We start from the raw sequence: 16,632 nt of genomic DNA, 5'->3' as shown, positions 1-16,632 counted from the left end.
TAAAATGTAAAAAAAAGATGAAATTTTTAAAAGTTTATAAGCTCTGTTATTTTTGCGGCTCAGGTATTTGTTTTGGTGGAAGAGGGAGGGCCCAAAATGGCTGACTGACAGTAAAGGTTGCAGAGCCCTGCCCTAACGGTTCCGTGGGGGGTCGTTGTGTTAGACCAGCTGGGTTCTCCTCATTCCACTTCCTGCTTCAGACGGATCACCTGTGGTATCAGAGGGGGGTCCTGGAGGACGGTGGTGGTGGTGGAGGGTCCAGGCCCAGGTCTGGGTCTAAGCAGATACGTAGGCGTTCATCTGGGACAGAGACAGCAGATTTATCACAGAGAAGAAGAAAAAGAAGAAGAGGAGGACGAGGACGGGGACGGGGACGGGGGCGGGGGCGGGGGCGGGGTGTCATCCATTACAGGTGTTCCTGCTTCGTCCTCTGTTCGGCTTCTTTGTCTCCGTTCTGCTTATCTTCATCTTCACGCCACCGCCGCCGCTAACGTCAACAAAACCCCAGGACACCTTCAGCGTTTCTGTGAAAAAATGGAAAATCCGACAGAAGGACAAACCAAACCCAGTCATCGTTTCTGTCGGTTTCACCTTCCTCTGACTTCTACACCTTTTATTCTGTCGACTCCTTTATTTTCATCCTTTGAATCTTTTATATCGTGTTGGTTTCACAACTCGTGTTTGTTTTTTGTTTGTTTTTTTAACGTCTGGTTGCCATGGTTTCCTTTCATCATGTTGTTAGCATCTCGTTGCACTATTAGTGTCTTGTCGCGTTGCTTTGCGTTGTCGTTTCTTCTGCGTCTCGTTGCGCTCTTAGATCTTATTTTTCACCTTGATGTTACCTCGTTAGCATTTTGTGATTTTAGCCGCTAGCATCTTGTTGCATGTTTTGCATCCTGTCACGTCTTTTACACCTTGTTGTGTCATTTGCATCTTGTTGTGTTGTTCGCATCTTGTTACCTCATTAGCATCTTGTTACATCATGAGCATCTTGTATCATTAGCATCTTGTATCACATTAGCATCGTGTATCATTAGCATCTTGTTGCGTCATTAGTAGCTGCGCTTTGAATTGTCTTGTACATGAAATGTGCTACATAAATAAACCTGCCTTGCCTAGTTTCTTGTTTCATTTAATGTCTTGCCGCATCATTAGCATCTTGTATCATTAGCATCTTGTTGCATTACCATCTTGTTACCTCATTAGCATCTTGTTGCATCATGAGCATCTTGTTGTCTTTGTAGCATCTTGTATTGTTAGCATCTTGTTCTGTCCTTACCACCTTGTTGCATCATTAGCATCTTGTTGCATCATTAGCATCTTGTTGTCTTTGTAGCATCTTATATCATTAGCATCTTGTTGTGTCCTTTCCACCTTGTTGCATCATTAGCATCTTGTTGCATCATTAGCATCTTGTTGCATGTTTTGCATCCTGTCATGTCGTTTACACCTCACTGCATGGTTACCATCTTGTTGCGTCCTTAGCATCTTGCTGCACTGTTAGCATCTTTTTACCTCATTGACATCTTGTTGCATCATGAGCATCTTTTTCTTTCATAAATGTCTTGTTGCGTCATTAGCATCATGTTGCGTTGTTAGCATCTTGTGTGATTTCCATCTTATAGCATCATTAGTATCTTGTTGTTTCGTTAGCATCTGTTTGTTGTTTTCATCTTTTTTAATATTCTTTTCTTTGATGTTTTCATCTTTCATTTTTAAAGCTTATTTGCATCATATTAGTCTTTTTTTCTGTCTTTTTTGTCTTGTGTTGTTCTTGTCTTGTGTTTGTCGTGTGTGACGTTCACTGATGATTCACCAAACAATCGTCTTTTCTTCATATTATTAATGTTTCAGTTCATATTTACACATATTCCACAGCGATGCCATTTTAAAATGTGTGAAAAGAACCGACATTTGTCTAAAATCCTGTGAATAAATGGAACAAATACCTGAAAGCTGCTCATATTCACTCGTTTAATTTGACTGAAACGTGAAATGGGAGGAAATGCGATGTTCTTCTCATGAAGACGTGAACTAGTGGTGCGTTCAAGGTCCGCTGCGGTCAGAACATCAGCCTGTTTATGATGCATTTGTACGAAGGAGATCCCAGACACGTATGGATTCACACACCAGCCATTAATTACTGATTTATGTCGTTATTGTGGAAAAACGCTGAGCAATGAACTGAGCGTGCTCATAAATAACACAGATTATCTCTGGACTTAATGAAGTTTGAATGGAAACGTTATAACGAGTCTCAAATTATCATCACGAAGCATAAACAGACGATTGGTTCTGGAAACTTTCATCTCTAATTATCAACGAGAATAAATTCACCCACTTGATTAATTAGAATTTAGAGAATGAGATCGTTTAGGAGGTTATTTATTCTGATGTTAAAGCAGCAGCAGGAAAAAAAAAGATGATTTATTAATTAGAACCATGGTTTTAATGATGCAATGAAATATATATCGACTGTATCAGAGATTTGGAATTTATTTCATAAAATTAAAACATATACAGCACACACATATTACAAATATAATCAAGAGCTTAAAATTTAGACTAAAGTCTATTTTGTTATGTCATTATTAAACAGTTTGAAAGAACAGGTGTTAAAGTAGAACAGATGTGTTTTAGTTTTATTCTGATTTTTTGGTCAGTTTGGAAGAAATTATTTTTAAGATTAAATGGAAGATTTCATGAGAACGTTGGTGCAGAAGCCATAAATACCTTTGAATAAATATCAGTTAAAATACAATATTTGATGATATTTTTATGTACATCTGTATTAGAGTACATGAGGACTTTGTCTCTTGTACATTACGTAAATATTTATTTTTCAGAGTGATTTTTTTCTGTATATTATGTTACAACCAAAGTAAGTAAGTAAGTAAATTTTATTTATACAGCACTTTTCACAGACAGTCACAAAGTGCTTTATCAAATCAAATCAAATTTACAGAAACCCAACAGAATCCTCCAGGAGCAAACACTAGTGACTGTGACAGTGGAAGAAAAAGTACCTTTAACAGCAGAAACCTGGAGCAGAGCCAGACTGAGGAGGATGGACGACTGACAGGACCAGCTGGGGTTAAAGAGAGAGAGTAAAGGAGGAGAAAAGAGAGAGTGATAGAGATAGAGAGAGACTGGGGGAGAGGGGGAGGTGGGGGGAGACACATGGAGTACATGTAACACTGTAAAGTAGCAACTTTACATTGTGAAAAACAAAACAGTACAAATAAAATACAATTAGAATACCCATAGAACACAGTAAAGTACCACTAAAAACAGTTTAAAAGATGATGAATACATAAATTGCAGTTAGTTTGTAGCAGCCCTGAGTCAACTGGGAAATTCAAAAGCCTGTTTGAACAGGAGGGTTTGGAGGTGTTTTTTCAAACTCTCTACAGAGTCCATGGACCGTAAGTGTAGAGGCAGGTCATTCCACAGACGTGGTGCCACAGCTTTAAAAGACCTGTCAGTGTGTGTGCTGAAACAGGCGTGTGGAACCATCAGCAGGTGTGTGGAACCATCAGCAGGTGTGTGGAACCACCAGCAGGTGTGTGGAACCACCAGCAGGTGTGTGGAACCACCAGCAGGTGGAACCATCAGCAGGTGTGTGGAACCACCAGCAGGTGTGTGGAACCACCAGCAGGTGTGTGGAACCATCAGCATGTGTGTGGAACCACCAGCAGATGTGTGGAACCACCAGCAGGTGTGTGGAACCATCAGCAGGTGGAACCATCAGCAGGTGTGTGGAACCACCAGCAGGTATGTGGAACCATCAGCAGGTGTGTGGAACCATCAGCAGGTGGAACCATCAGCAGGTGTGTGGAACCACCAGCAGGTGTGTGGAACCATCAGCATGTGTGTGGAACCACCAGCAGGTGTGTGGAACCATCAGCAGGTGTGTGGAACCACCAGCAGATGTGTGGAACCATCAGCAGGTGTGTGGAACCATCAGCAGATGTGTGGAACCACCAGCAGGTGTGTGGAACCACCAGCAGGTGTGTGGAACCACCAGCAGATGTGTGGAACCACCAGCAGGTGTGTGGAACCATCAGCAGGTGTGTGGAACCACCAGCAGGTGTGTGGAACCATCAGCAGGTGTGTGGAACCACCAGCAGATGTGTGGAACCACCAGCAGGTATGTGGAACCATCAGCAGGTGTGTGGAACCATCAGCAGGTGGAACCATCAGCAGGTAAAAGGATGTTTTGTTTTTGTTTTTTTCTTTTCTTCTCTCTGTGATATTTTATATCTATGTTTAAGTGAAGGTTGCGTCTCTCAAACTCTGTTAGTTTCATTTGTCCAGGACAATAAGTGGCTTGCTTTGTGATGTTTTTGTGTGTGTGTGTGTGTGTGTGTGTGTTTTGTATGTGTGTTTTGTATGTGTTCTGTTCTGTATAAAAACAGTTCCTGTTGTTTAGACTTTTTGTGCACCACTGCTGTAAAAATTCAATAAAAAATAACTGGAAAAAAAAGGAAAGAAAACAGATGTTGATGGATTGGGATTTAATAGAAAAACCAACATTACACACTTCTGTTTTTATTACATACTTCTTGTGAATCTTTGTGACCTCCGTGGCATTAGGACTCTTTCCTAAAATATGACAACATCCGGTTTCAGAAAATGAAAAAAACAGGTGTTTTTTGGTTTGTTTTTCCATTTTCCATTTAGTAACTTTAGTTTTGTTATTAGAGAAAATGAATATCAATCCTTCTTTTAAAATTTGGTTTATCTGTTTTGACACTGAAAAATGTCTTGAAATTCAATTTTAATTTCTTCTATATTAAAAGGAAAACCAATGAACAACTAGTTTTTGTTTGGTTTCTGAAAAGAAAGTCCAATTACCAACAGATACATGGACCTGCTCCCTCCACATGAATGTCTACGAACTCCATATTTTGTACGAACTGGAAGATTCGTACAAACCCATCATTTGTAAGAATCTTTGCGACCTAAGCATTAGTGCTTTGTCCTAAAAAATGACAACATCCAGTTTTTGGTCTGTTTTTCCATTTCTGTCAGGTAGTAACTTTGTTTTTTTATTATTACAGAAAATGAAAATCAGTTTGTTTTTTTAAATTTGGTTTATCTGTTTTGACACTGAAAAAGAAAAATGCCCTGAAATTCAGTTTTAATTCTTCTATTTTCGAGCAAAAATCAATTCACTAGTTTTTTTTTTTTTTTTATTTCTGTAAATAAAATCCAATTCCCAACAGATCCACAGATAGGGATGGGAATTGAGAACCGGTTCTTTTTGAGAACCGGATCCCAGTAGCTCGATTCCTTGGAATCGTTTGCCTGCTTAACCATTCTGCTTATCGATTCTGCCTTCATTGCACATGCACGATGACGTCACACGTACGCTGTATTGTTTTGGTCCGAACGTAGCCAACATGGCGTTGAGGCAGAAACGATCTAAACAGACCACACCAGGTCCAAACAGACCACACCAGGTCCAAACAGACCACAGCAGGTCCAAACAGACCACAGCAGGTCCAAACAGACCACACCAGGTCCAAACAGACCACACCAGGTCCAAACAGACCACAGCAGGTCCAAACAGACCACACCAGGTCCAAACAGACCACACCAGGTCCAAACAGACCACACCAGGTCCAAACAGACCACAGCAGGTCCAAACAGACCACACCAGGTCCAAACAGACCACAGCAGGTCCAAACAGACCACACCAGGTCTAAACAGACCACACCAGGTCCAAACAGACCACACCAGGTCTAAACAGACCACACCAGGTCTAAACAGACCACAGCAGGTCCAAACAGACCACACCAGGTCTACACAGACCACACCAGGTCCAAACAGACCACACCAGGTCCAAACAGACCACAGCAGGTCCAAACAGACCACACCAGGTCCAAACAGACCACAGCAGGTCCAAACAGACCACACCAGGTCCAAACAGACCACACCAGGTCCAAACAGACCACACCAGGTCCAAACAGACCACAGCAGGTCCAAACAGACCACACCAGGTCCAAACAGACCACACCAGGTCTAAACAGACCACACCAGGTCTAAACAGACCACAGCAGGTCCAAACAGACCACACCAGGTCTACACAGACCACACCAGGTCCAAACAGACCACACCAGGTCCAAACAGACCACAGCAGGTCCAAACAGACCACACCAGGTCCAAACAGACCACAGCAGGTCCAAACAGACCACAGCAGGTCCAAACAGACCACACCAGGTCTACACAGACCACACCAGGTCCAAACAGACCACACCAGGTCTAAACAGACCACACCAGGTCCAAACAGACCACAGCAGGTCCAAACAGACCACACCAGGTCTAAACAGACCACACCAGGTCTAAACAGACCACAGCAGGTCCAAACAGACCACAGCAGGTCCAAACAGACCACAGCAGGTCCAACAGACCACACCAGGTCCAAACAGACCACAGCAGGTCCAAACAGACCACACCAGGTCCAAACAGACCACACCAGGTCTAAACAGACCACACCAGGTCCAAACAGACCACAGCAGGTCCAAACAGACCACACCAGGTCTACACAGACCACACCAGGTCCAAACAGACCACAGCAGGTCCAAACAGACCACAGCAGGTCCAAACAGACCACACCAGGTCCAAACAGACCACACCAGGTCTAAACAGACCACACCAGGTCTAAACAGACCACACCAGGTCTAAACAGACCACACCAGGTCTAAACAGACCACACCAGGTCCAGCTGAACACTGTCAAAGCTTCCATTTCTTCTAAAGGTGGAATCCCTCCAGTCTGTTCAAACATTTGTCCACATGTGAATCATTTACAGGAATGTTACGCATTTGATTCCCTACTTAGCGACGCTTGTGAATGTAACGGCAGAGTGAACACCAGGCCCAGTTCTGGTTCCGGTGTGGGGCAACAAATGTCGTACCCCCTCAAATATAAGTTTCTGACGGTAGGGGAAAGGAAATGAGGAGCACAACAACGGGAGACGGGACGAGTCGAACTGGTTCCACGTAGTGGAAACGTGGCAATAGAGGAATTAGTAAAGAGTCTGTAGTTTCACCTTCACTGTACGCCCCCCCCCCCCCCCCCCCCCCAAACCAGGCCCGGCGTTACCTATTATGATTAGTTTATACTGTATATGTTCTATTTTCTGTGCAGATGTAAATATAAAAGACAGTTAATGCAAACACTCCTGTTTGGACTCTTTTATTCCTTCACCCAATGAGAATCGATAAGAGAATCGGAACGATAAGCAAAATCGGTACTGGAGTCAGAATCATTAAATTGTTTATCGATTCCCGTCCCTACCACAGACCACATGAACATATGAACACTTGTCGTCTGTTGGTGTTTTTATCGTTTACTTCTCCATCTGTGTGTTTCTACTGTTTTCAGATCAGATTGAACGTCAGCTCGTCTCTGATGTTTCTGGTTCCAGTTGGACTCATCCTCACCTGTATTTGTGTGTCCTTCTGCGTCTTCTCGGTATCGTCTGGTCTCCTGTACCGTTCCGATCTCTCTGTGTGAATATTTGATGCTCCAGACGCCGTGGGCTCGGTCTCATATGGATGAATATTAACGGCTGGAGTGAACTCAGCTCTTTGAAGTCCACTCAGACCGGCTCCGGTAAATTGATTCCTTTCTGCTGATGTGTTTCATTGCGCTGGGATTTGCCCGTTTCCCTCAGGTGTTTTCAGAGCAGACGCTGCTGATTCAGATCCACAACTGAACCTGGAAACAGAAACTGAAGCACATTCATCTGGAACTGGATCTGTGTCTGATTCTGAACCTGTTCTGTTCACGCTGGTACCAGATCTACTTTAAAACACTGTCTGCACATGAGAATACATGGACTGTACAGGTTCTATCAGTGGAACATTTAGAAATCTATGGATAAATGGACACAAACCAACATATATGGGTGTAAGAAAATATTGGTTATGCAATATATTGTGATATTTCATTTCACAATACTGTATCAATATTAAAAAGTACTGTATCGATATTTGTAGGTATTTATTCAAACGCAGATATTGTAGAGGTTCATTTCAGTTGTGGTGTGCAGCAGCTAATGGGGATCAAACTAATAAACTAAACCAAACCAGTTATTAAATTCAAGAAGAGAACAGCAATGAACAAGTGACTGAAGGAAAAAATAAAAATGTTCAAAGATATGAAAGTTGAATAAACTTATTAAACTGAAACGGTCTCAGTTTGAACTGTGAAGCAACAAAATCTAAATTTGTCTACGCTTTGGAAACAGAACTAAGGTGGTCGGTGGAAATCCTACAAATCTATTCAATGTTCTGTCAGTTCATAAACATTAACAAAGCACAGATTTAGATTAAATATCATATTCTGAGCTAAATATTACGAGAAAAATCAGTAAATATACATCAAACCGAAGCAAAACATCAAAGTTTTCCACGTTATGGTCCAGTAAGACTCACCATTCAGATCCAACTTCATCCAAAATGTGTTTAGATGAAACTCACCAAACGTGAAGTGGATCAGGTTCAGTTCCTCACAGGGGTTTGTTAACAGACCATGTCTGAAAGAGAAAAAAAACAGAGAACAAACATCACATTTTCAAACCAAAATAGTTGAAATTCTGTTGGATTTTAGGTTTGGATCAAGAGGATTTTTATGCATCTGGAACTGGACCTTCATGTGGTTTAACTGTGGCCCTGTATCTAGTGTGTGTGTATGTATGTATGTGTGTGTGTATGTATACATGTATGTGTATATGTATGAGTGTATATGTATGTGTGTATGTATGTGTGTATATGCTTTTTTGGACAGATTTTTGACAGTCACGTTGGTGAATTCATGTTCAATCGTACAGTGGACTTCCTGTTGTAATTCTGATCTAACTTATTCATTCATATTCGATAAAATACACACCATTAATGTCCGACTGAACTCATTCAACAGTTCATAACATATGTATTTTTGTCCAAATATAACTACATTCACCACAGATCTGTCTGAGAACATATATATTTTCAGTGGGTGGTGAAAGGTGGTTCATTAGTGCTATTTAAACGTCTGTGACTGGACTGAATGTGACTGTGACATTTACACCGGTCCACTTTTCCATGACCGTGGGTCCAAACACCAAGGGACTCCACAGTAACGGCGTGTAAATCTGACCCATGTGACATTCAGCGCTGCCTGGTGGTGGTTCCTCTGCTGACGTCGGTTCCGTCACTGGACTCACCCCGGCTTCATTTACTCACCCTGTAACAGAACCAGGAGGTAAAAGCCCAGATTACACGGTTCTGTCCCAGCTGTGACCGTCTGTAAAACGGTCCACGTCTGAGTCATTTCAACAGTTTCATCCCTGAATGAAACCTTCAGGGACCGTGGGAAAAGGTCTTCCATCCTCCAAAGCACCAATTATGTCCATGTCCTTTTCCATACATTCACACTTTTACACAAGAACCAGTATGTGTTCTACGGAGAAGAAACTGGAAATACACCCAACTGTTCCCAAAGTCAACTATGGTTTTATTAACCCTTAAACCAGAACGACTTTAGTGGAGACTTTCAAATGACATTTACTCGACATTTAACCTTTACTAAGTGATTTATCTCCATTTATTCTAATATTATCCTTGGTATTTTACATTTAAATCCTATATTTTCTCTATGTAATTCACTGATCTGAGTAAATTTAAAGGTTAAGGTTTAATCAAAAACAGAGAAAACTGAGGAAAATGTGACTTTCAGCAAAATATACCAGTAATAAAACTACCCCTTTATGCTGATGAGACTGTCACTATGTTCCATTACATTATCATTTATTTGTGTCCATTTCCTTTTGCATTAGTCATATATTTAATGAATTCCCTCATACTGTTTCCCGCTAAAAAACTGAACAAAATAATCAATAAAATTCAACAAAATTAAGAGAATCAACAATTTACCAAAAAATCAACTGAATCAACAAAATACACAACAATGAATAATCAACAATTTACCTATCAAATTTAGAGAATCAACAAAATACCCAAAAATTAAAAAAAATTTTGTGTCTCTTATCACATGTTTAAGGGCCCCCATTCAGAAGCTGAGAAGTGCTTCTGGGGTGTCCCATTCCAAAATGCATCTTGTAAATGAATTGTAGATTTTGACTGTTTGTAATAATTTTGTAATAAATTGATTGGTTAATTGAAAATGATCAACAGCTTACCTAAAAATTAACAAAATGATCAAAAATTTACCTAAAAATGAACAAAATGATCAACAATTTACCTAAAAATTAACAAAATAATCAACAAAATACCCAAAACTTAACAAAATAATCAACAAAACACCCAAAAATTAACAAATGATCAACACCTTACTTAAAAATTAACAAAATAATCAAATTAAAATACCCAAAAATGTGCAAAATAATCAATAAAATACCCCAAAATTAACAAATAATCAAAACTTCCCTAAAAATGAACAAAATACTGAACAATTTACTTAAAACAAAAACAAAACAGAATCAACAACACACCCAAAATCAATAAAATACCAAGAAGTGCACAAAAAATCAACAAAATACCCCAAAATGACAGAATTATCAGCACCTTACCCAAAAATTAACAGAATAATAAACAAATACCCCAAAAACAACAAAGAATTTATCAAAATAAGTGAATGAAACCTCCTAATTACAGGTCAAAAAAAAAAAAAAAAAAAAGATTAACAACCTATAAATTACCAAAATAAAAAAAAAAAAAATTAACAAAATACCCCAAAATTAACAAAATAAATAAAATACCCAAAAATCTACAAAATGCCCCTTACCTAAAATTAACAAAACAATCAATAATTCACCCAAAATGAACAGACTAATCAACTCAAACTCTATTCAGACGTTCTGTTGGAGGTTCTTTCCTCTCAGATGAATTTCAGTCGATGATAATGTGACGTTTCTTCAGCTGAATTCAAACCACAGGGCAGATGACAGGAGGACTGGACTGGGGTTCATCTCCTCTGCTGAGCCACTTCCTTCCATCCTGGTAAATGAAACCATGACCCACTTCCACCGGTCCTGTGGGGGGTGGGGGTGGGGGTGGATGTGCCTGCAGCCTCCTGCTGGCTCTAAAGCAGACGTTCACAGGCTGTAGATGAACGCTGCGCAGTCCAACGCCGCCTCACGAATCCACCCGCTGGCTGTTGATGGTGCGTTGCGTCAGGAGGGGAACCTCTTAAATAATGTTTTTTGAAGTGGGATGTGGCGCTCTTCATCGAGCCCAGCGCTTCCTCCTCGGCCTCCTGCTGGGACCTCAGACCCAAATATCCATCATTTCATCCGTCATTGGGCCGTCCATGCCGTCTCCATCTAAGGCGTCATTACCCAGGCTCCACGCTGGGCTCAGACACTCCGTCTTCATCATCTGGACGAGGATGAGGATGATGGAGATGCGAAGGACTTCATCGTCCGTCAGCTGAATGACTGTAGTGTCCTTGGAGAAGACCAACACCGGACTGATGATGAACTCCGTTTGGAACAGAGGGATGAGGTTCAAACCCCAAAAATGAAAAAAAAGATCTACAAAACACCCAAAATTAACAGAATAATCAACAAAACACCCAAAATTAACAGAATAATCAACAAAACACCCCAAAAAGCAACAAAGAATTCATCAAAATGAGTAAATCAAACCCTCCTAATTACAGGTCAGTTTGTGGACTGGGGTGGGCTGGGGTGGGCTGAAGTGGACTGAGGTGGACTGAGGTGGACTGAGGTGGGCTGAAGTGGGCTGGGGTTGACTGGGGTGGACTGAGGTGGGCTGAAGTGGGCTGGGGTGAGCTGGGGTGGGCTGAAGTGGACTGGGGTGGACTGAGGTGGGCTGGGGTGGGCTGAAGTGGGCTGGGGTTGACTGGGGTGGACTGAGGTGGGCTGAAGTGGGCTGGGGTGAGCTGGGGTGGGCTGAAGTGGACTGGGGTGGACTGAGGTGGGCTGGGGTGGGCTGAAGTTGACTGGGGTGGACTGGGTGGACTGAGGTGGGCTGGGGTGGGCTGAAGTGGGCTGGGGTTGACTGGGGTGGACTGGGGTGGGCTGAAGTGGGCTGGGGTGAGCTGGGGTGGGCTGAAGTGGACTGGGGTGGACTGAGGTGGGCTGGGGTGGGCTGAAGTGGGCTGGGGTGGACTGGGGTGGACTGAGGTGGGCTGAAGTGGGCTGGGGTGAGCTGGGGTGGGCTGAAGTGGACTGGGGTGGACTGAGGTGGGCTGGGGGGGGCTGAAGTTGACTGGGGTGGACTGGGGTGGACTGAGGTGGGCTGGGGTGGGCTGAAGTGGGCTGGGGTTGACTGGGGTGGACTGAGGTGGGCTGAAGTGGGCTGGGGTGGGCTGGGGTGGGCTGAAGTGGACTGGGGTGGACTGAGGTGGGCTGGGGTGGCTGAAGTTGACTGGGGTGGACTGGGGTGGACTGAGGTGGGCTGGGGTGGGCTGAAGTGGGCTGGGGTTGACTGGGGTGGACTGAGGTGGGCTGAAGTGGGCTGGGGTGAGCTGGGGTGGGCTGAAGTGGACTGGGGTGGACTGAGGTGGGCTGGGGTGGGCTGAAGTTGACTGGGGTGGACTGGGGTGGACTGAGGTGGGCTGGGGTGGGCTGAAGTGGACTGGGGTGGACTGAGGTGGGCTGGGGTGGGCTGAAGTTGACTGGGGTGGACTGGGGTGGACTGAGGTGGGCTGGGGTGGGCTGAAGTGGACTGGGGTGGACTGAGGTGGGCTGAAGTGGGCTGGGGTGGGCTGAAGTGGGCTGGGGTGGGCTGAAGTGGACTGGGGTGGACTGAGGTGGGCTGAAGTGGAGCTCACCCCAGCCCACCACAGTGAAGGGTTTGTTTAGAATGTTTGGACTTGAGTGGGCGTGAGGAGGAGGAGGAAGAAGAAGAGGAGGAAGAACAGGAGGTGGAGGAGGAGTTTAGGAACACATCCCCCTCCTCTTCATCCTCCTCTTCATCCTCCTTCTCTTTGTCTTCCTCCTCTTCCTCCAGATTAATTATCTGTCTGTAGGTTCTCGTCTCAGCTGTAAAAATCAATCCATTCTGATCAGATGAAGCTTTTAGAGGCTGAAGAACCACAGCAGATAATCCTTCATCTGAGCCCTGACCATGACCACCACCACCTCCTCTTCTTCCTCCTCCTCCACCACCACCACCACCTCCTCCTCCTCCATCTCTTCTTCCTCCTCTTTCTTCTCCTCCTCCTCCTCCTCCTGTTTCTCTGGATAACCCCTGTATCCTCCATCTCCTCTGTTTCATCCTCTGTTCACATCAGTGTTTTTTTTTTCAGTGTTTTCAGTCTAATTGTTCTGAATAAAGGAGGCTGTGAACAGAAGAAGCAACACGACAACAGAAACACCCAAATCCACGGCTCAGAAACAGATCCAACGGCAGCTTTAAGGTCTGTGATCAAACACAAAGAACAGATTATAGGAGAGAGAGAGAGAGGAGAGAGAGAGGAGAGAGAGAGAGGAGAGAGAGAGAGAGAGAGAGAGAGAGCAAGAGAGCAGTAGAAGGATCAGCTGATCTTTATTCACAGACCAGGAGCAGAGAGACATCAACAATACAACACATTTACAACAGACTATGGAGATAACAGTCAACACACTGACCTGAGAACAGTCAACACACTGACCTGAGAACAGTCAACACACTGACCTGAGAACAGTCAACACACTGACCTGAGAACAGTCAACACACTGACCTGAGAACAGTCAACACACAGACCTGTATTCATTACTGTTGGCTGCATTTGTTTGGATCATACTCCAGGTTTAAACAGAGTCCAACCACATTCACAACACAGGTGAATATGATTAATGTAGATTCAATTAAACTACAATCAATGAACAAAAGAATCAACAAAATACTGAAGAACTAACTACATAATCAACAAAATACCAAAAAAAAAAAAAAAAAAAAGTATCAATAAAATGCCCCAAAAATGAACAAAATTATCACCAATGTACCCTAAAATGAACACAGAAATTCACATAATGAAAAAAAAAAAAGATCAACACAATAATGAATCAAACTGAACAGAACAGTCAGCAAGAACAGCAACGGACAAAAATGAACTAAATAAGAAACAAAAAGAAAAACCTGCATGAACAAATGAACAGAATTACCAGCAAAGGCAACAAAGTATCACCCCAGTCCACCCCAGTCCACCTCAGTCCACCTCTGCCCACCCTCAGTCCACCTCTGCTCACCCCCAGTCCACCTCAGACCAACCCCAGTCCACCTCAGTCCACCTCTGCCCACCTCAGTCCACCTCTGCCCACCCCAGTCCACCTCAGTCCACCTCTGCCCCACCTCAGTCACCCTCTGCTCACCCCAGTCCACCTCAGACCACCCCAGTCCACCTCAGTCCACCTCTGCCCACCTCAGTCCACCTCTGCCCACCCCAGTCCACCTCAGTCCACCTCTGCCCACCTCAGTCCACCTCTGCCCACCCCAGTCCACCCCAGCCCACCTCTGCCCACCCCAGTCCAGACTCCAGATAAAGGTGGTCTTCAGGTGTGGTCTGTTAAAGGTCATGTACTTCCAGACTGGACACATTTGTGCTGATCCTCAGTTCAAGTGGAACGAATCAAAATCAAACAGCAGCTCTGGATGGAAGAGGTAATCCATGATGGCTGGAGACGTGTCGTCCATCTGTCCATCTGTCCATTTGACTTTAATGTCTTTAACTCTCCTGGACCAGCTGTGGAACATCAATATGATTAGAGGATCAGACCAGAAAAAAAAACACTGAAAACAGAAAACAGCAGCAGAGGCAGTTAAAAAAAAACAACAGAGCAGAAGGAGCATGGAGAGAAGGACGACACTGGGGACGACACTGGGGACACACTGCAGATGACACTGGGGACACTGTGGGGACGACACTGGGGACACACTGGAGACGACACTGGGGACACTGTGGGGGGGACACTGGGGACACACTGCAGATGACACTGGGGACACTGTGGGGACGACACTGGGGACACACTGCAGATGACACTGGGGACACTGTGGGGACGACACTGGGGACACACTGCAGACGACACTGGGGACACTGTGGAAGTACTGGGGACACTGTGGGGACGACACTGGGGACACACTGCAGACGACACCGGGGACACTGTGGGGACGACACTGGGGACACACTGGGAGACGACACTGGGGACACTGTGGGGACGACACTGGGGACACACTGGAGACAACACTGGGGACACTGTGGGGACGACACTGGGGACACACTGCAGACGACACTGGGGACACTGTGGAAGTACTGGGGACACTGTGGGGACGACACTGGGGACACACTGCAGACGACACCGGGGACACTGTGGGGACGACACTGGGGGACACTGTGGGGACGACACTGGGGACACACTGGAGACGACACTGGGGACACTGTGGGGACGACACTGGGGACACACTGCAGACGACACTGGGGACACTGTGGAAGTACTGGGGACACTGTGGGGACGACACTGGGGACACACTGCAGACGACACCGGGGACACTGTGGGGACGACACTGGGGACACACTGCAGACGACACTGGGGACACTGTGGGGACGACACTGGGGACACACTGGAGACGACACTGGGGACACTGTGGGGACGACACTGGGGACACACTGCAGACGACACTGGGGACACTGTGGGGATGACACTGGGGACACACTGCAGACGACACTGGGGACACTGTGGGGACGACACTGGGGACACACTGGAGACATGCAGTGGAGACTAGGGAGGACAGGTTGTGTCCTTCATGGTGGTAAATGTGTGTAAATGCAGACTCAGACCAGAGTCCATCTGATCTGAACTGTTCTTCTACTGTTCGACAGACACTGATGAACTTGAACTGAGACCCACGAAAAATACTGGAGTTTATATGAACATGAACATGAACGTGAACGTGAACATGAACGTGAACGTGAACGTGGACGTAAACACGAACATGAACGTGAACATGAACATGAACGTGAACATGAACATGAACGTGAACGTGGACGTAAACACGAACATGAACGTGAACATAAACATGGACATGAACGTAAACATAAACGTGAACATGAACGTAAACGTAAATGAACATAAATGTAAACATGAACGTAAACATGAATGTGAACATAAACGTGAACATGAACATAAACATGAACGTGAACATGAATGTGAACATAAATGTAAACATGAACGTAAACATGAACATGAACGTAAACATGAACATGAACTTGAACATGAATGTGAACATAAACGAACATAAATGTGACCATAAACGTAAACATGAACGTAAACATGAACATGAACGTGAACGTAAATGAACATAAATGTGACCATAAACGTGAACATGAACATAAACATGAACGTGAACATAAACGTAAACATGAACTCCTGCCGGTTAAGCTTGACTCCATCGGTTCTCATCCTTTTTCCCTCAGTGTTCCAGTCCAGTTTTCATCCGTCTTCGTTCACCTGACTCTCATTTCCATTTCATACATTTATCGGCGGCTCCTCCTGAACCCGTGTGTGGAACCAGCCAGTGTCCGTAATGTTCATGTGAATCCCATAATGCCGTGCGGCTCCATTACATCTGTCTAATGCACAGATGAACGGCGGCGGTCGGTGTGCGTGTGAACCTC

General features: G+C 44.4%; 1 protein-coding gene across 1 annotated transcript; it reads right to left on the bottom strand.

The window, feature by feature from the left end:
- Window positions 1-217: 217 nt before the first annotated feature.
- On the bottom strand, window positions 218-15,726 carry LOC115415826 (proline-rich extensin-like protein EPR1). Its single transcript, XM_030129474.1, has 5 exons — window positions 14,826-15,726; window positions 11,688-12,794; window positions 11,351-11,545; window positions 411-524; window positions 218-300 (listed from the first exon to the last, which is right to left on the bottom strand). The coding sequence occupies exons 1-5, from the start codon at window positions 15,724-15,726 to the stop codon at window positions 218-220; spliced, it is 2,400 nt and encodes a 799-aa protein (XP_029985334.1).
- Window positions 15,727-16,632: the final 906 nt, after the last annotated feature.

Source organism: Sphaeramia orbicularis, unplaced genomic scaffold (assembly GCF_902148855.1).
Source record: "Sphaeramia orbicularis unplaced genomic scaffold, fSphaOr1.1, whole genome shotgun sequence".
Taxonomy (NCBI): Eukaryota; Metazoa; Chordata; class Actinopteri; order Kurtiformes; family Apogonidae; genus Sphaeramia; species Sphaeramia orbicularis.
Note: the sequence above shows the minus strand (reverse complement) of the source record. Positions and strands in the feature narration are given on the sequence as shown.